General features: G+C 32.2%; 2 protein-coding genes across 2 annotated transcripts in view; both read left to right on the top strand.

Annotated features, from left to right (window-relative positions):
• LOC137614756 (uncharacterized) overlaps positions 1-22,500 on the top strand; it is a 268,283-nt gene that overhangs the window by 136,528 nt on the left and 109,255 nt on the right. The window lies entirely within an intron of this gene.
• The window catches only part of LOC137615427 (mid1-interacting protein 1), a 13,384-nt gene continuing 903 nt past the window's right edge, over positions 10,020-22,500 (top strand). The window contains exons 1-3 of the mRNA XM_068345296.1: positions 10,020-10,553; positions 20,306-20,425; positions 21,917-22,500. The exon at positions 21,917-22,500 is cut by the window's right edge and continues 903 nt beyond it. Of these exons, the coding sequence (XP_068201397.1) occupies positions 10,423-10,553; positions 20,306-20,425; positions 21,917-22,436 (771 nt within the window). The 5' untranslated portion in view covers positions 10,020-10,422 and the 3' untranslated portion in view covers positions 22,437-22,500. The remainder of the gene's footprint in view (positions 10,554-20,305; positions 20,426-21,916) is intronic.

Here is a 22,500-nt window from a genome sequence, read left to right as displayed (position 1 = left end):
TTCGAGACTACATAGGTTCTGGGATAAAATATAGCATTACTTAGATTTCTAGTTACTTCCGGACATACTTAGACCTCGAGATACTTGCATAACTTAGATTATGAGATACTTATAAACATTTTGGAGAATTGGAGACTGTACCTAAGTTTTGAGATAGTATGTGACTTCACCTAGATTTTCAGATACAGACATTACTTAGATCTCGAAATACTTACATACTCTACTTGGATTTGGATTTTTTTTTTTTTTTTTTGAAGACTGTACCTAAGATTTGAGATAGTATGTGACTTTACTTAGATTTCCTAGTACTTAATGGACATTACTTGGATCTTGAGATACTTACATACTTACATTTTGAGATGCTTACAAACCTTTTGGAGACTACTTAAGTTTTGAGATAGTGTTTGACTTACAGATTTCCAGCCACTTATGGACAATACTTAGATCTCGAGATACTTACATTTTGAGATACAAGCTTTACTCAGATTTGAGATAACCGAGTACATAGAGATACCTAGACATTATGTATATTTTAAGATACAGTGCTTAGTGGCTGTACTTTGATTTTGTGAAATATATATAGGCAACTCCCCTGACCTTGAATGTTACTTGATGGAATACTATTAAGATAGATTAAGAGAAATTACCAATTACTTCATGTAAAATCTTCAATGAGGACACTCCAAAATCAAACCATTGTTCTCTAGTCTTGGGTAGTGCCCTAGACTCTGTACCATGGTCTTCCACTGTCTTGGGTTAGAGTTCTCTTGCTTGAGGGTACACTCGGGCACACTATTCTAATTTCTCTTCTGTTTTTGTTAGTTTTTTTATAGTTTTTAAAGGAAATATTTATTTTAATGTTGCTGATATCAGAATATTTTATTTTTCCTTGTTTCCTTTCCTCACTGGACTATTTTCCCCGTTGGGGCCCTGTATCATCACAGTTGCTATCAAACAAAGGGAAGTATCTACTTCCCATGGAATAAATTAGATAATGACAGTTATATCCAACGATAACACAGATGTATTATCATAATTATTATAACATTATTTATAAGGTTATCAAAGCCACTATCTGATATATCTGCCTCGTTCTCTTCTCTATCCGACTCCCATCTCTGTGATTTCATAAAACTTGATAAATCATCGCAAATCTATTTAATATAAGATATTGATAAGACATCCAATAATATAAAATTAGAAAAATCCTTGAAAGGCTAAAGACTATCGTATTAATTTTATTGGTGAAATCATTAAGATGGTAACAGCATATGCAAAATCAAATAGATGATATTTTCTCGTCTGTGTATAATACCAATTTTTCTTTTTTTTTTGAAGTTTTTTATAGCATGAAATATTTAGTTATTGCTGTTAATGTAATTAAAATATTTAGTTTTTATTTCATTTCCTTTCTGCACTGGGCCATTTTCCCTGTTGGAACCATTGAGTTTATAGCATCCTGCTTTTCCAACTAGGGATGTAGCTTAGCTAATGATAATTTATTCCTCTTTTTTTTTCTATCATTTATATATGAAAGATTTATTTAATGTTTCTGTTCTTAAAATCTTAAGATATTTTTATGATCACTACGTCTCGTAGTTTATTTCACCATTTCCTTTCTTTACTGGGCCATTTTTTCCTGTTGGAACCCTTGAGCTTGTAGCATCCTGCTTTTCCAACTAAGGTTGTGGCTTAGCTAATAATAAATGTAGTGAGGATGATCGTGATGACGATAAACGATAAGAATCCTAGACCTAGATTCTCAAATATTTTTAATTATACAATGTTCTCTCATGTAACATATGTTACAAATTAACATATTGCGGGTAAATGCATGACATCACAGTACTTAAGTCTTTAACATCATATGTCTAAGCAATACTGTAGTCTTTTATCTCAGTGTATTACATTGCAATAATTTTGCCTTTAACATACTCCCTCTAAATGCATAACACAATGCTTTTTGTCTGTATAATTTGGAGATGGAGATGGTTTGGGCATGTTCTTCGCACTCCTCAAGTGAGATTAGTTCACCCAAAGTTCAGCTGGGCTCCACAAGGCACTAGAAGAGTTGGAAGACACATACCTACATGGCTGAGGAATATGAAGCGTGAAGTAGATGATGAATGGAGAAGTATTCAATTAAAATCTCAAGATTGGGACGATTGGTGAAATCTAACCGAGGCCCTTTTGCGTCAATAGGCGCAGGAGATGATGATGAATATTACATCTTAACTGTATGATATCCCAAAGCCTTCAACTTCACCTTATTATGCATTGTACCAATAAGAACTCTCACGACTCTTTCTACTTCTTGTCTATCAGAAGACTTTCTACCACGTGGAATATCGATGACCCCTTTTGGGAGAGGTCAAGTGTGCCTGACAACTGCAGGTCAGGAAAGTGTGAGTGCTAAGCTCGATATTTCCGAAGATCTTATCTCGAGTAGCGGGGATCAATAATTTTTTTTTTCTCGAGTGACTTCTATTTGTAACCTGACTTTTAAATCGTACCTTTGTGGAGACGACGTTATCTTATCAGTTGTTGATTGATTAGTTGATTCTTAAGGTGGGTGGCTTGACAACACTTCCTTTAAGATTTGTGTTTTTGTATGTTTGAGACATCCAAAACTTTGTTTGAGGCATCCACAACTTTGAGACATCCACCACTTTGAGACATCCACCACTTTGAGACATCCACCACTTTGAGACATCCACCACTTTGTTTGAGACATCCACCACTTTGTTTGAGACATCCACCACTTTGTTTGAGACATCCAAAACTTTGATTGAGACATCCAAAACTTTGATTGAGACATCCAAAACTTTGATTGAGACATCCAAAACTTTGATTGAGACATCCAAAACTTTGATTGAGACATCCAAAACTTTGATTGAGACATCCAAAACTTTGATTGAGACATCCAAAACTTTGATTGAGACATCCAAAACTATGATTGAGACATCCAACACTTTGTTTTTGAGACATCCACAACTTTGTTTTTGAGACTTCCCAAACTGGAAAGTTTCCTCGTACATGAGAAAGAAAAAGAGCAGAATCAGATGTAAAATTAAAAACAAACACGAAAAGCCCTCAGAGTGCAGACCTCCGCCAGCTTATTTCTCGATACCAGCTTGCCTTTCCCAGAGTCAATTTAGAACGTAGGCATATTTGAATTCTCTGTGACAACTATGTGATAACTTGGGATTAAGGTTATGGTTAATTCGGTCGACCATTTGCTTGACCTTGACCTTTGGCATACAACTTTTAAAATTGAATTGCTTCCACGTCTCGATATAACAATTAATCCCTGAAAGTTTCACTGCTCTGTGAGTAAAATTGGGGCAAGGAAGATGTTAACAGACAGACGGGCGAAAACATAACCTCCTCCCAACTTCGTTGGTAAAGGTAATAAGTAAATAGTCAGTCACTGTGATGATCTGTGAATTCCTGATTATCAAACTCTATAATACTCAGTTTTCTCATTGTTATTTCTAATAATTTTTATGCCACTGGAAATATGTCCTCGTGGCCTAAATAGAGAAGGACCAAACGTACCCGGGTGAGTTTTTGTACCAACCCTAATTGGTCCTGTGCTGGAGTCCATATGATTCTGCTATAATGTCATCACATCTTGTTTCTAATAAAATTATAGTTTGCCTTGGACAAAATAGCATCGTGATTTTGACAAAATAGCCTTTGATGTCTGACAAAGTTGATGTAAATGGCATTCCACTATGACAGTTGATTGGCATCGGTTTTTGTCAAACTACATTTCATTCATGTCCAAATTGAAACTTATGGCAAAAATTGCAATTCACTTCGCACAAGATTACACCTTTCCTACCAAAATTGCAATTAACTTCGGGACAACATTTCTCTCCTGCCAAAATTGCAAATAACTTCGGACAAAATTCCTCTCCTGCCAAAATTGCAAATAACTTCGGACAACATTTCTCTCCTGCCAAAATTGCAAATAACTTCGGACAACATTTCTCTACTGCCAAAATTACAAATAACTTCGGATAACATTTCTCTCCTGCCAAAATTGCAAATAACCTCGGACAACATTTCTCTCCTGCCAAAATTGCAAATAACTTGGGACAAAATTGCACCTCTACTCTGCAAAATTGCAATTCACTTCGGACAAAATTGTACCTTGCCCCTGCTAAAATTACACCTCTCTTCTGGTAAAATTCTTACTCTTTTAATCGCCCTTGAGTTTGGAAAATCCAGGCCTATATGGCTGAGAACTACGAAACGAAGTGGGAGAAGATGAGTGGGGAAGTATTGAATTAAAAGCTCAAGATAGAGACGACTGGCGAAATCTAACCGAGGCCCTTTGCTTCAATAGGCGTAGGAGCAGATGATGATGATGATTTATGGAAGACCCGGGCCTACATGGCTGAGAACTATGAAACGTGAAGTGGGAGAAGATGAGTGGGGAAGTATTGAATTAAAAGCTCAAGATAGAGACGACTGGTGAAATCTAACTGAGGCCTTTTGAGCCAATAGGTGTAGGAGATAATGATGATGATGATAATTTATCAGATACGAGAAGTATGATAAATTATATCCAGTTATATCTCAAAGGTGTTTGGTGCACTAAAAAAAATTGATGTCTATTCCAATTATATGATGTATAATTACTGCTGATTATGATTTTCTCAACTATAAACGTCACTGTTAGCAACCAGACCACCGTGGTTACACAGATAGTGTTTTATTGGTTGTTCAAGGTCAGTTTGACTAAGTGTCTATGATCTTCCATAAATAACTATACCAACGGGGCAGTTTTTCATGTATCTAACTTACGATTGCTTCTGTCTGTATCTAACCAACGGGTGATTTTACTTGTCATCATCTTTAGTTTTATTTAGTCTCTTATCTAAGTTAGGGTTAATTTTACCGAACTATCTTATGGTAAATTATTTATTATTTATTATTATTATTATTATTATTATTATTATTACTTGCCAAGCTACAACCTTAGTTGGAGAAAACCCCAAAGGCTTCAACAGAAGATAGCTTAGTGAGGAAAGGAAATAAGGAAATAAACAATCTCAAGGATATGTAATTAACAAATTAAAGTATTTTAAGAATAGTAACATTAGAATACATCTTTCATATATAAACTATAAACACTTCAACAAAGCAAGAGGAAGAGAAATAAGATAGTGCCCTAGTGTACCCTCAAGCAAGAGAACTCTTACCCAGGACAATTGAAGGCCATGGTACAGAGGCTATGGCACCACATAAGACTAGAGAACAATGGTTTGATTTTCGAGTGTCCTTCTCCTCGAAGAGTTGCTTACCATAGCTAGTCTGGTCTACCCTTACCAGGAGGAAAGTGGCCACTGAACAATTACAGTGTAGTGGTTAACCCCTTGAAAGAAAAATGATTGTTTGGTAAGCTTACTGTTTTCAGGTGTATGGGGACAGAGGAGAATATGTAAAGAACAGGCCAGACTATTCGGTGTATGTGTAGACAAAAGAAAAATGAACCGTAACCAGAGAGTACGATCCAGTGTAGTACTGTCTGGCCAGTCAAAGGACCCCATAACTCTCTAGCGGTAGTATCTCAACCTGTATCCAAGCTACCATTAATTTTACCGATAAATCTTATGGTTAATCTAACCTGCATCTAAATTATGGTTGATTTTAGGGTTAATCTAACTTGTATCTAAGTTATGGTTGACTTCGTTTGTGATTAATCATTTTGGCTTGGACTCCTTATTACAATGTAATGCTGTGTAAATATTCAGTGCCGTACTTCCGTCATAAAAATGTTTTGATAAACTTGTCAAACAGACATTCTTTTTTTCAGTAATTTCGGATTGAAGAGATTTAAAATTGAAGTATATTAGTTTGAAAAATTCTTGGGTAATCATTTAAATTCATATATGATTATTATTATTGTTATTATTATTATTTATTATTATTAATTTTATTTTATTAATTTTATTATTATTATTAAATTATTATTATTATTATTATTATTAAATTAGTATTATTATTAATGATAAATAATTATTGTTAGTAATAAATTACTATCATTATTTTATTTTTATTATCATTACCATTTATTATTATCATTACCATTTATTATCATTAATATTATTATTTATTATTAATTATCATTGTTGTTGTTGTTGTTGACTAAATTTTTCTGTGTATTTCATGTTTGCTAAATACCTTAATGAGCAGTTTGATTTTAAACAAATTCCCTTTCAGCAATTTCATATTGGAAAAAAAATCCTATAATTTTATTATAGATATATGATTTCCCTATACGGAAGAAAAAAAACTTCATTGAAAACTTTGATTAATTTATTGCATTCATATGGCGTTCCAACTACCAAGGTTACGGACGTAATACATAACTATGTAACCTTGTGATTTAAAGAACAATTTGGATGACAGAAAGGTTTTAGCAAAATTTCAGATGATTTTGTGATTTTATGAGAGAACATTTACAAGGCTTCGTGAGTAGTGATTCAAGGTGAAGGTGAGCTTTAATATTTGGGTTTGTAACAAAATCAGGAAATGAAAATATGACTTTATCTGATATTTATATATTTTTACATTATATATATATCATATATATAATATATATATAATATATATCATATATATAATGTATAGATATATATATATATATATATATATAGATATATAGATATATATATATGATTATTTATATATATATATTATATATTATTTATATATTATATATATATATTATATATATATATATATATATATTGTAGACAGACGCATATGTATGCCTTGTCTGTATACTATATATGTATATATACTGTACATACATATATTTAAGTGTGTGTGTGTCTGTTGTGCATATGTAATATATATATATATATATATATGTATATATATATATATATATGTATATATATATATATATATATATATTGTCGACCTATATATGTATTGCATACTTACCTATTTATACATTTTCAGTAATTACAAAGTTGCAAATTTATTGATGTGGAATCTCCCTATATTTTGCCATGACCTTGCAATAGAAATATTTCCATAATCGAAACTATGTCAGTTTACGTTTGCTTACCAAATAATCTCGGTACAGAAGAAACCTAATGATTATTTTATTAGGAAAATTAATTATTAGTTTATTTCTGTTTTATTTTTTTGTAATTTATTCGTACCTTTTGTTTCTTTTTCACACCTGACTGCTCTTATATATATATATATATATGTGTGTATGTATATATATATATATATGACTGCTCTTATATATATATATATATATACATATATATATATATATGTATATATATATGTATATATATGTGTGTATGTATATATATATATATATATGTGTATGTATATATATATATATATGTGTGTATGTATATATATATATATGACTGCTCTTATATATATATATATATATATTATATATATATATGTATATATATGTGTGTATGTATATATATATATATTATATATATATAATATATATATGTATATATGTGTGTATGTATATATATATATATATATATATTTATTTATTTATATATATCTTATATATATATATATATATATAAATATATATATTTATATATATCTTATAAATATATATATATATATATATATTATTATATATATTATGTATATATATATATATATATATTATAAGGACATTAGCCTTGGCTTACCGTGTAATGTTGCAGATTGACTGATATTGATATTGGCAATGGCAATGACAATGGATTGTCAATGACAATTCCAAGGGAACTAATAATAACGACAAAAATTATAATAATCGTGATTACCATTATATATTATTAGCATTACTTCTCGTGTAATATCCTTATCTCCTTTCCTCACTGGGCTATTTTCCCTGTTGGAGTCCAACAACAAGAATAATAATAATCGTGATTACCATTATATATTATTAGCATTACTTCTCGTGTAATATCCTTATCTCCTTTCCTCACTGGTCTATTTTCCCTGTTGGAGTCCTGGGGCTTATATCGTTCTGCTTTTCCAACTAGGGTTGTAGCCTAGCAAGTAAAAATTGTAATAATAATAATAATAATAATAATAATAATAATAATAATAATAATAATAATAATGTCCAATGCAGGAAGTCAGTGACCACATGACTCATATGATGTATATTAATAAAAAATATTTTCATTTACCGAATTTATCTCGGAATTTAGTGAATAGTGTTTTTGCTTATTGTCAATAGTTTTTATATATTTTTTTCCTAATACTACTGTATAAAAAAATCCGCAAAAACTTAATAATGGATTTTTTTTTTATATTATCTGGTATTTATAAGTAAACAGATATAAGAGTAAACTGAACGAAGTGTAATATATATATATATATATATATATATATATATATTATATATATATATTATATATATATATATATATATATATAATCGTAAAATAATTAATTAATAGGGTAGAAATCTTTTAGTGATATCAGTCAAGTAAATTGCTCTGAACCTAAATGTAATAATAAAAACTATCTATTATACTGCCAAATCACGAAAATCTATCATTTTTATAATTAATAATTTGAATTTTAATCACACACAATGATTTAACATCTATAAATATTTATTACAACATGGTAATAACTTGTGTAAAATGGAATATTATTAATGGAACCTTTCGAAATATAATTATGCAATTCCTAATTTTAACTAGGAAATATTTTTAATTAAGACATTTCGATATAAGTGGTATTATGTGTATGTGTATAGATATGTGTATATATAATATATATTTATATATATATATATATATATATATATATATATATATTTTCTATATATATCTATATATATATAATATATACACAATATATATGTATAAATAACATATATGTATATATAAACATAGGTATATATATATATATATATATATATATATATATATATATATATATATATAATGTACACAATATATATGTATATATAAACATATGTATGTATTTAGATATATATATATTTAAATATATATATATATTTAAATATATATATATATATATATATATATATATATATATAGGTATATATATATATATATGTATATATATATATATATATATATATATATATATATATATATATAGTATATATATATATATATGGATTGTATATATAATAAATATACACTATATAAATATATATATATATATATATATATATATATATATATATATATATTATATATATATATCACACACACACACATATATATATACACATATGTATGTGTGTATATATATACATGTATATATATATATATATATATATATATATATATATATATATATATATAAAATAGATTATGAAATAGATAATGATGTAATGCACTTATTCTAATAATTCCTTGAAAATTAATCTAATCAGTTATGAGACTTACAAAATTGTCAATTCATCCTTTCTATCTATCTCTAGTGAAGACAAGACATTTCAAGTCCCCCCACTCGAATGCAGAGGAACACGGGTTATGATATATATATAATTTATGCTATCAGGCAACCAGTTGGTCAAATCTAAAATTAGCCTTAGATAAGAGGTAATATTATGCTTGCTAACTTAGTTATTAGATGATTATTTGATATCCTTGATCTTATTTAAAAAGTACTTTATTTTGGTATTACATGGCATGTTAAAGGTCTTAAGTTAGGCCTAACTATTCACTCCCCCCCCCCCCTCGGGTTCCATGCCTTGTGAATTCTTGTGAATGAACCCAGCTGGCGAGATTATCCAGCTATTTAAACTTGCTTATGTTGTTCCCTTGTTTTAACATACAAACAAACAAACAGACGCACATAGGAAACACATTGGAGGGGAGGGAGGCTGGAGGAGGGAGGAATATCATTTGTTTGTCAGTTCGTTGCAGGGAGCAGGGGGAGGAGCTTAGGAGAGGGGGGGGAGTGCGTTCGTTCGTACGTGCCTCGCCCTTTCATGGGCGGATGTGAGCGGAGGAGAGGTGTCTGGGGCCCCGGTCGTATTGAGCACTCGGTTCTTGTCTCCGTGGCGAGCTATTCAGTCGGTCTACCAAGCTCCCTGGAGGTACCTGGCACCCACCGAAAACCCCCATTTTTATCTCTCCCTGGGATACCTATATAGCGTTGGCATTTGCACAGGTCTCGTTAGTGTCCTGCCGATTGCCCTCCAAACAGGACGAAACCTTAAAGCAGCTACATCCTCTAAACAAGGAAAGAATTAACACCCACGCTTTCAGTGCCGTCTTATCCGAAACGCCCCAACTCGTGGTAAAAGTGAAAGCATTTCTGTCTGAAAACTTGTGTAATCAGAAGCTTTTTGTTTTTCCGGCACCACCATCGTTATTAGCAGTTCCTTTGGATTCGGAACTTGAAGAAATCATTTCACTCAAGTGCACTTGGATGCCTTCACGAACCAAAGATCAACACCAGCATCTTCACTATCATCAGAACTCCCTTCACGTCCAACCAACGTCCAGAATGCTGTACGAGTCAGTTGACAACTACCATTCCATGGGATTCCATGACAGCAGGTTAGTGAAAGATTATCACAGTATTTTATAAATATTTATTTTATTCATTTCTATGTTTGTATGAATGTTTTTGTGTTCAGACTTTGCCAAGTGACGTGTAGGAGAGAGAGAGAGAGAGAGAGAGAGAGAGAGAGAGAGAGAGAGAGAGAGAGAGAGGATGCTTAGTGAGTGCACAGCTGTTCTTTGTTCAGGTCGAGAACCTGATGTTGGGCGACTTCGCTTTTGCATGTACTTTGTGTTAAGATTGGTATCAAATCGGGTTTCTTCATGTTGAGAGAGAGAGAGAGAGAGAGAGAGAGAGAGAGAGAGAGAGAGAGAGAGAGAGAGAGAGATAAAAACCATTCCAAAAGAAATGTATGAACTTACCCATTAAAGATCACGTTGCCATTTTAGTGTTCCAAATATCTAAAAGTGAGATTTATTGTCAATATTTTTAAAAAAGGGAGACTTATTGTTAGGTAAACTGCCATATGCTACATACAGCAATTTATTGTAGCTCTTACGATACAGCAATACTGTTATTTATCTGTAAAAAGTTTTCTGATATCAAGTTGAGATTTGAATGAATTGTTTGATTTTAGTTACATGGTTAACTGTGAATGTATAAAAACAAATAGAATTAACACATTAGTCCTATCATTACAACTACTGCACAGAAGTGATTTGGAAATAGAATATGGACATTTTTGAGAACTGTCAATCTATGTAAAAACAAAGTTTGAATTCCCACATCAGTCCTTTTAATTAAAAACCATATAAAAATAATTGGGAAATAGTCTCCTATGCACAGTGTTTAGATATAGGGGCATACTGTAGGTGGCAGCCCATAAACTATTAAATGTTTAAATGTTAGCAGTATCCTCATAAAATTGGACTTTTAAAAAAGTGGCTAATGGCAGCCGGGTTAAATCTACGGGGTGATCACGCCATGAATCACAAACTATAGATGGCTCACAGGAAATGTTTCATCATTTCCACAGGCAGAAACAAAGATAAAGGAAATGTGTGATAGATTAAAATTCATAGAACCTTTTTGAAATTTCCTATATACGTTTTTCACTTAATTTAAGGTAGCAAATGATAGGTATTTAAAGTATCCAATTAAACAGTCTCCTTGACCCAAATTCTTTCATGGATGTCGTTCCGCAAATCTAAATATTTATAGTAAAAATAACTTGTTAAATTAACAATGAGATTTTAATTAAAACATAATTGCTTTTGTAATTAAGATGAGATCAAAGCAATTATCACTGTAATTATCTTTGTTGAGAAGGGAAGAATGCTTTTATTATTAATATTAGTTTCAAAAGCATGGCTAGTAATTAATTAGTAATAATTATATCTCTATCAAAAAGGGAGGAATGCTTTCATCATTATTATTAGTTTCAAAAGCATAGCTAGTAATTAATCAGTAAAGATTATATCTTTATTAAGGGAAGAATGCTTTTATTATTATTAGTTTCAAAAGCATAGCTAGTAATTAATCAGTAAAGATTACATCTTTATTAAGGGAAGAATGCTTTTATCATTATTATTAGTTTCAAAAGCATAGATAGTAATTAATCATTAATATCACCAGTTTTTAATCTTGTTTAGTTTTAAACACTCCCTACCACCACCACTTTTACTTTGTTTTGGTATTTTTATCTGAAGGCAGGGGGATGTAAGACTGGATTGGAAAGGTTGTGTGTGTGCGTGTGAATGTCTCTACGTGTGTGTGCGTATGTTGCTAATAAAGGGGGGTGGGTATTTGGCAGGGGAGGGGGAGTTATAGAGATGGGAAGGGGAGAGGTGAAGGGGCTAATACTTTTACCTAGGGTATAAGGTCGAACCTCCAAGTCTAATCCGGAAATTCGTCCGTGAAGAAAGTGAATGGTAACTGATTCTATCATGAGCTGGAATTGTAACTGGAATCTGGAATAGGAAGGTTTGATTTCAAGTAAAATTAAATCTTGGAATTAACATTTGCGAGAATGCCTAATAATGTTTTAGTTTACTCTAGGTGGTTATTTCAACCTTGGAACTCCTCTCTCTCTCTCTCTCTCTCTCTCTCTCTCTCTCTCTCTCTCTCTCTCTCTCTCTCTCTCTCTCTCTCTCTCCTCTCTCTCTCTGTAAATAATCATATTCACATGGTATTATAATCATAATCTTCTTTAGCTTGTTACACATTTTATACCTATTCTATTTATCTAACTTTATATTTCATGAAGCAATATTTAAGTAATAAAATTTCCCCCATGTTCCCATGGTTGGAAATTTGCATTTAAAATACTGGTAATTACTTGTAATTTTGACTCGATTGTAATCCTATTTGATAAGCAATTTGTAATTTTGACCCAATTGCAATCCTATTCAATAAGTAACTTGTAACTATAACCCAATTGCAATCCTATTCAATAAGTAACTTGTAACTATAACCCAATTGCAATCCTAATTAATAGGCTGCTTGTAATTTTAACCCAATTGCAATCCTATTCAACAAGTAACCTGTAACTATAGTCCAATTGCAATCCTAATTAATAAGCTACTTATAATTTTAACCCAATTGCAATCCTATTCAATAAGTAACTTGTAACTATAACCCAATTGCAATCCTAATTAATAGGCTGCTTATAATTTTAACCCAATTGCAATCCTATTCTACAAGTAACCTGTAACTATAACCCAATTGCAATCCTAATTAATAAGCTGCTTATGATTTTAACCCAATTGCAATCCTAATTAATAAGCTGCTTATGATTTTAACCCAATTGCAATCCTATTCAATAAATAACTTGAAACTACATTATAACCCTTTTGCAATCACACTTGATAAGTAATTTGTAACTATAACCCAACTGCAACCCTATTTAATAAAGAGCTTGTAACTATAACCCAATTGCAATCCTATTCAATAAATAACTAATAACTACCGTATAACCCAATTGCAATCACAGTTGATAAGTAATTTGTAACTGTAACCCAACTGCAACCCTATTTAATAAAGAGCTTGTAACTATAACCCAATTGCAATCCTATTCAATAAATAATTTGTAACTACAGTATAACCCAATTTCCATCACAGTTGATAAGTAATTTGTAACTATAACCCAACTGCAACCCTATTTAATAAAGAGCTTGTAACTATAACCCAATTGCAATCCTATTAAATAACTTGTAACTACAGTATAACCCAATTGCAATCACAGTTGATAAGTAATTTGTAACTGTAACCCAACTGCAACCCTATTTAATAAAGAGCTTGTAACTCTAACCCAATTGCAATCCTATTCAATAAATAACTTGTAACTACATTATAACCCAATTGCAATCACAGTTGATGAGTAATTTGTAACTATAACCCAACTGCAACCCTATTTAATAAAGAGCTTGTAACTATAACCCAATTGCAATCCTATTCATTAAATAACTTGTAACTACAGTATAACCCAATTTCCATCACAGTTGATAAGTAATTTGTAACTATAACCCAACTGCAACCCTGTTTGATAAATAACTTGTAACTATAACCCAATAGCAATCCTATTCAATAAATAACTTGTAAGTACAGTATAACCCAATTGCAATCACAGTTAATAAGCAATTTGTAACTAACCCATCCGCAATCTCTCTCTCTCTCTCTCTCTCTCTCTCTCTCTCTCTCTCTCTCTCTCTCTCTCTCTCTCTCTCTCTCTCTTCCTTAAGAGCTAGTTTACCTTGGGATTCTTCTTGGTGGACCCCGTGCGTGGAATTTACCGGAATCGGTAAGACCTTTGTCGGGAATGTACTGGAACGATTGGAATCTCTTGCTTAGTATGAATCAGAGTTCTGTTTATATAAGTAGGTAAACTTCTCGTTAGCTATACGTGCATGAACACATTCACATAGATGCGTATACCTACTATGTATGTGTATATATATACAGTGTATATGTGTATATATATATATATATATATATATATATATATATATATATATATATATATATATACATGTGTGTATGTATATATACATATATGTATACTTGCATGTATAAATACACTCTACTTGAATATATCCATTTATGTATGGATATAATTATATGCATGTACAGTACTGTGTATAATGTATGCGTGTGTATGTGTATACGTGTTTGTGTATGTATATCGTATACATACTGTATGTGTGTAATATATATATATATATATATATATTATATATATATATATATATATATATATATATATACATACATATATTTATGCAAATGCATCTACATCGTATGTACTGTAATACATTACATTACAAAGGTTCGTCATCCATAATCTTAATTACATTGAACTGAATTCTTACGCTAATGACACAATTTTAAGCTTCACTCTCGCCAACAAGCAACGCATACGCGTAGCCATTCCTTCAAACCTCTTGGCTACAGACGGAACAAACAAAGCGTGACATATCATCTGGAATGGTCCAGTTCCATGCGGACATTCCAGTACTTGTTTGAATGAGGTTAGATTCCAGATCTGTAGGTTAGGTTATACGACGGGGAATGTCACTTGCGTGTTGAAAGGGTCCATTACTAGCAATCTAATATGATAGATTTTTTTTTTTTTTTTTTTTTTTTTTTTTTTTTTTTTTTTTTTTTTTTTATCTAGGTAGTTCAGAAGTATAGTAAACATGACCATAAATAAAATGATTGGGGTATTTTATAAATTTGAACCTTGCCCTTTCTTTTAGTTTAGGAAACGTAACCACTAAATGATGAAAAAAAAAATATATAGATTTGAACCTTGCTTTTCCTATTTACGTATCTTTTCCGTAATTACTAATTCATTATAAAATAAATCTCATTTTTCCTCATCTAAAGAAATGTTAATCATAGTTTTTTTTTTTTTAGTTTTATTCTGTCTTTCGAAACTCCCCTTAACAAAAGCTATAGAAAACTCCCCTTAAACAAAGAGCTAATGAGACTCAAGTTTTCCCTCTTCCATGAACCCCAGAGGCCAAAATCTTTCTTATATTTCCCTTGCATGAATTTAGACTACTGCTTCTCCTCCCCTTAAAAAGGTCCCCTTTAATTGTATCTTGGCATTCTACCCCTCGGGAGTTTCCCCTTAAAGTTTCCCTCTCCCTTGTACCTCTTAAGTCAAAATCTTTCTTATATTTCCCTTGCATGAATTTAAACCACTGTTTCTCTTCCCCTTAGAAAAAAAACGCCCCCTTTAATTGTATCTTGGCATTCTTCCCCCTCGGAACATTCCCCTTAGTTTTCCTCTTGTACCTCATAAGTCAAAATCTTTCTTATATTTCCCTTGCATGAATTTAAACCACTGCTTCTCTTCCCCTTAGAAAAAAACGCCCCCTTTAATTGTATCTTGGCATTCTTCCCCTTAAAGTTTCCCTCTCCCTTGTACCTCTTAAGTCAAAATCTTTCTTATATTCTCCTTGCATGAATTTAAACCACTGCTTCTCTTCCCCTTAAAAAAAATCGTCCCCTTTAACATAATCTTAACATTCTTCCCCTCGTAAATTTCCCCTTAAAGGCATGCGAATCGCGAAACCCAGCTGATGGGATTTTCCTCTTGTCGTGCGCTGTTCCCTCTCGCGGTGTTTTTCCGCTGTCAGCTAGCTATCTTGGCCCTATACCAAGCACCTCTCCCCCTACAGTAGAACCCCTTACGGTATATCCCCTCCCCCTTACGGTAGAACCCCCTTCCCCTTAAGATATATCCCCCTCCCCCATAAGTATATCCCCCTCCCTTAAGTATATCGCCAAGATAGCCGTAGAGCTGCTGCATTCCTTTGGACCCCACAGGGTCTGTCTTTATGGCTGTGACATATATAGGAGATTGATTGATACAATGTTTGACCTGGTAGAATAGAAAGATTAGTATTGAATAGATGCGCAATTATCCTTATATGTTGATGGGTTGATTATTTTCAATAACCTGGCGTTCGATGAATAAAATGTGATATTTGCTTGTTCATTCGAATAGTATGGGAAGGGTAGAATTCCGACAAAAGTGGAGAGGTGTAAGATAGACGAAAAAGGGAATATCTATAACACACGACAATGGATATTAAGATAGAGGGAAAAATGGAATATGTAGAACACACGACAATGGCTAAGTAAGATAGACTAAAAAGGGAATATCTACGACACACGACAGTGGATAGAAAGAGACGAAAATTGTTAAATAAAATGGTAAGAGTAGCAAGGGCATAAGATAGAAAAGAAAGGGTTAAGGAGATATTAATTGGCATATGAATGTGGATGTTATAGAAATGGAGAATGCCCGGGGTGATTATTATTGAAGACACGTGTAAGAAGGATGAATACAATGGATAGAAGAGAGACGAAAATGGGTAACTAAAACTGTGAGAGTATTTGGGCCTATAAAATAAAAAAGAAATGACTAAAGAGAAAAAGAATTGGCATATGAATGGGATCATTATAGAAGGGAGTGTTTGTGGGTATAAAATAGAAAGGGGTAAAGGAGAAAAAGAATGGGCATATTCATGGGGACATTTTAGAAGGGAGTGGTTGGTAGTATAAAAAAGAAAAAGGGTAAAAAAAGAAAGAATTGGCATAGGAATAGGAACATTATAGACGGGAGTGGTTGGGGTATAAAATAGAAAAGAAAGGGTAAAAAAGAAAGAATTACATTATAGAAGCGAGTGCTTGGGGGTATAAAATAGAAAAGAAAGGGTAAAAAAGAAAGAATTGGCATAGGAATACGGACATTTTAAAAGGGGCTGGTTATTGAAGACAGGGAAGGGTGAAGAGGGCCGAGTAGAAATGGGGACAAGGAAATGCATGAATCGTACCTACGCCTTTTCATAACCTTGTTACGTCTGGGAACTCCTATAGTATGACTAACTCCTCGTCCTCCTCCTTTTCGGACATACCCGAAGGATACTTCCGATCCTAGTGACGTGTGAAAGGGGTGTGTGGGGTGGGGGAAGCTTACCTTGAACTACTTAAGAGGATACTGTAGGATCCAGTCTCGTGAGGGGCGCGTGGGATTGAAGCTTAAGTGAATACAGATGTGTGTGTTCGTACGTACGTTTTTGTCTCCATGGGGATAGTTGTTGTTTTCTTGAATAAACTGAATCATGGTTGTTTGTTTCGTGTTATAGATTTCTTCTCATCGATTTTCTGTCAATAAAAGCTAAATTTATCCTAGTTCATTTTTTCTCAGGTGTCATGTTAAAGGTACGAAATACCTGTACAGTATATACCTACAGGAGATGTAGTTAGGCAAGTCCCAAAATAACTTTAAACCTTGAGATAATTAATCATTTAATCGTATCAATTTTTTTTATTGAAGATTAGATGATATTGTTAACTTAATTAACATATAATTTGAAACAAAGTTTATTCACAAATAACATCTTGTTAATTGGGGTTAAATAAGGATAATGACGAATTATTATGAGCCTAAAAATGCAATAATCAAGCGAAGTTTTAATTAAACTGTTTTCCAAATGTAGGACATTTCAATACAAGCATTAATTTTGGTACATTTGTGATGTTCTCTTTTGTTCCGTTTGGGACATTTTTAAAACTATAAGCGGAGATTATAGCTTTTCAATTTTTTCCTTCTATGTTTTAGGCACTTCAGAAAGAAAGAGAATATGGTCATGCGTGTGCGCGCGTCTCTCTCTCTCTCTCTCTCTCTCTCTCTCTCTCTCTCTCTCTCTCTCTCTCTCTCTCTCTCTCTCTCTCTCTCTCTCTCTCATATATATATAATATATATATATACATATATATATACATATACATATATATATATATATATATATATATATACATACATACATACATATCTATATATGTATGTATATAACTGTACTGTACTATATGTGAGTTTGTACAAGCAAGAACTTGAGAGTAACTGGAGAGTAAAAGGGCAATAATTATCTATTTTTTTTCTAGAAATTATTTTATCAACCATGATTTAGTTTCGATTGATCGAGGATTACGCCTCACGAAATGGAGTTATGAGTCATGGGGCTGTAGGTGATTCATTCCTCAGCCGTGGGCTCCCTTTTGCTATTGGGAAAATTGTGGTGTGTGTGTGTGTATATAATATATATATATATATATAATATATATATATATATATATATATATATATATATATATATATATATTATATATATATATACATATGTATGTATATATACATATATACATATGTATATTTATATATAATATTTGTCTGTGGTATGTCTGTATGTATGTAAGGATTACATTTGTATTTACTGCACATCCATACAAACTCTGGTATATATGTGATTTGTATAAACACGAACGTATGGATTTGTTTGCTTAGATTATAAGCCATGGTTAGACACTTCCATAATTAAGTATGCAAATATGACTACCATAACATGTTAAGTAGGTTCCATTCTTACTTTTTTTTTTTTTTTCTTTTCTTTTTTTAATACCTTTTGGTGTCACTTTTGGCAAAGTCTGTATATGATTTGTGTGTTTTTTTTTTTTGTGACTTTTTAATTTGTTTTTATTTGTTAGTATTTGTTAGCAGTGCCTATCTCATTTATGCATTAATTGCATTTCTACTGAAAATTCATAAATGTTCTTGTCTTAGTGTAGTTAAATTCATATAGGCTTATATAATTTGATTTGAAAATTTGATTTAATATGCTAATTAATGAAAGATAATGAAAGCCCAAATCAATATTCTTTGGACAAATTTGAATAAACTTGACTATAACATGGAAGCTAAAATAAAAAATTTTATCAATTATGAAAACGAAATCATTCATTGACATGTAAAATTAATCTAGAACATTGACCAACTATGGAGCTGAATAATCATTCATTGGCATATGGAAATTAGTTACAGAAATATTAATTAGTTGTAAATGAATAAATATTTACTGACAAGTCCAAATTTAACTAGAAACTGAATCATTTGCGTGAACTTGAATTATTCATTGGTATACTTATATTAAATAGAACTAGTAGACAATGAATTAGTTCGGAAATATAGTGAGCCTTTTGAATAACTAATCCAAATTAGATAGAAAATTAATCAATAAAGGAATGGGAGTCATGGATTGACAGATTAAAACTAGATAAACAGAAAATTAATGAATCTAGCAAGATAGGAGAATAATTCACCGACTAATACAAATTTAAGAGAAATGTTTCATGAATTCAACATGCACATTAAAGAGGAGAGAGTGAATGGTAGTGATTCATTCAATTTCCCGATTCAATTTCCTCATTCAATTTCTGAATTCAATTTCCTCATTCAATTTCTGAATTAAATTTATAGTTCCATTTTCTCATTCAATTTCTAAATTACATTTTCCTCATTCAATTTCTAAATTACATTTTCCTCATTCAATTTCTAAATTTAATTTTCCTCATTCAATTTCTAAATTTAATTTTCCTCATTCAATTTCTAAATTTCATTTTCCTCATTCAATTTCTAAATTTCATTTTCCTCACTCAATTTCTTCATTCAATATCCTCACTCAATTTCTTCATTCAATATCCTCACTCAATTTCTTCATTCAATTTCCTCACTCAATTTCCAAATTCAATTTCCTCACTCAATTTCCAAATTCAATTTCCTCACTCAATTTCCAAATTCAATTTCCTCACTCAATTTCTAAATTCAATTTCCTCATTCAATTTCTAAATTCAACATCCTCATTCAATTTCTAAATTCAACATCCTCATTCAATATCTAAATTCAATTTCTAAATTCAATTTCTGAATTCAATTTCTAAATTCAATTTCCTCCTCCTTTCAGCGTCCGGCTGAACAATCCCAGGGACCTGAACGACTTCTCTTCGCAATCCATCGTGTGCGCCATGGATCGCTTCGTCAAAGCTGTCAATAACATGAACGAGACGATCATGGTCCCCTGCAGGTAAGCAGTTATTCAATCGGCTTTTGGTGTTCATTCATTTTTCATTACTCAATGTTCTTTATCAATTCATGGGTGTCGATTTTCTTAGGTTATATTCCTTTCAAATATTTCTATTCGTCTTTCATGTTCGGTGGAGCAGTGTGAATGACATGCACTTTTGAGACACGTATTTATTATTATTATTACTATTGTTGTTGTTATTGTTATTATTATTATTTGTTTATTTAGTTTTTTCTCTTGTAACTTTAATTTCATTTGTGTAGGAAAAGAAAATCCTCGGGCATATTACATTTATTTATGTAAGCGAAAATATCATTGTTCGTAGTGTTTGTTAATATAGAATGTAAATCTTTCTCTCTCTCTCTCTCTCTCTCTCTCTCTCTCTCTCTCTCTCTCTCTCTCTCTCTCTCTCTCTCTCTCTGGCACGTGAATGACATTTCAGTTTTCTTTGTAATCAGGTTTAAGACTCGACTTCATAACCTTCACTGTAATATGACGTATAAGCTTATTGAAGATTTTTTTTCTTTATTTCTACGTGGTATCGTGAGATTGCTATTAGAATCAAGAATAATTAGTCATTTCCTTTCCTCCTTTTTTATACCATTACATATATGAAAGGTAATGATAAAGAGCATTTTTGTATTACTTAATTTTTTTATTTTTAATGAGCTTGCATTGTAAAACTTAATCTAGAAATATATTTTCCATTATTATGTAAATGGAAGAATAAAGATTAAACGCAATGATGATAATTGTTCTTGAAGATAAGGGACCCAAAAAACTAGTAAACTTTTGACAACCTGAGAGAGAGAGAGAGAGAGAGAGAGAGAGAGAGAGAGAGAGAGAAGGCTGCTTGTAAAATGTTATCATTAGATATTAGAAAGAATATAAACAGCAAGATTAACTCGTCAAATAAAATGAGAGAGAGAGAAAATGAGAGAGAGAGAGAGAGAGAGAGAGAGAGAGAGAGACCCCATCTTTTGGCACACCTCAGGAAACAAGTTTTTTTTTTCTGTATCGAAATGGAAATAAAGTTCAGTTGATAAACTGGTTTAGTGTCAACCTTTACTTTGACCGACTTGAAATAAAAAAAAAATATCGGTCAAATACTTTAATTGTTTTTCCGAAAAATTTTTCCTCCTTGTAGTGTCAGTTATTTTACTTATAACTTTATTTATTTTCATTTTCTTTTACTTGGATGTTATGGGATTTTTGTCTCTTTTATTGCATTTAGCTAATATTTTTTTTATAGTTGTCTTTATTCTCATTTTTATCAATAATAATAATAATAATAATAATAATAATAGTAAATAGATGGTTCAATAAATATCCATGGGTAGCTATAGATGGATAGAGAGAGAGATAAATAGATAGATAAATGAAAAATATTAAAAGTGAAAATAAATAAAAGAATAAAGAATAATCCTAATAAAAACATTGTCCTACTCATGTATTGCCTCTCTCCTAACCCTCTGCTTCTTCTCCCCCCAGACTGATCGACATGGAAGTCAGAACACCGAAGACCTCCTCCAAAGTCCCCAAACTCCTGAAGAACGGCGGCGACCCCTACAGCTACTACTCCCTCCTGAACTCCGTCAAGAACGACCTGATCCTCGGGGCGAGCACTAACGACGACGACACAGCCACGACCGATAGGACGTCCATGATGCTGCCCTCCATCAACAGCACCCGGTGGGCGGAGGAGGGCGAGTCGAAGGAGGAGACGAAGAAGGAGGAGATCCTCAGGCGCCAGAGCACCATGTCCCTGGCATCGGATTCCTCTTCCTCCTCCTCCTCCAACGCTTCGGAGATTGACAGCACGGTAGAGTCCTGCTCGGAGAGCAACGAGGATGACGACAGGAGTTCGGAAGGGGAAGAGAGCAACCTGGTGGCGAATGAGGTCACCCAGGCCCTTCACACTCACCTCCTGGGGCTTCACGCGTGTCTGAAGAACCTGACGGACACGGCCGCCTATATCACAGACTGCTACAAGGAGTCGGCCATTCTATAGTTTAATCGATGGCCGCTTTACGCCCTTCTTCCACCCACCCTCCAACATAATTCACATCCCATAA

This window comes from Palaemon carinicauda, chromosome 21, assembly GCF_036898095.1.
Source record: "Palaemon carinicauda isolate YSFRI2023 chromosome 21, ASM3689809v2, whole genome shotgun sequence".
Lineage (NCBI taxonomy): Eukaryota > Metazoa > Arthropoda > Malacostraca > Decapoda > Palaemonidae > Palaemon > Palaemon carinicauda.
Note: the sequence above shows the minus strand (reverse complement) of the source record. Positions and strands in the feature narration are given on the sequence as shown.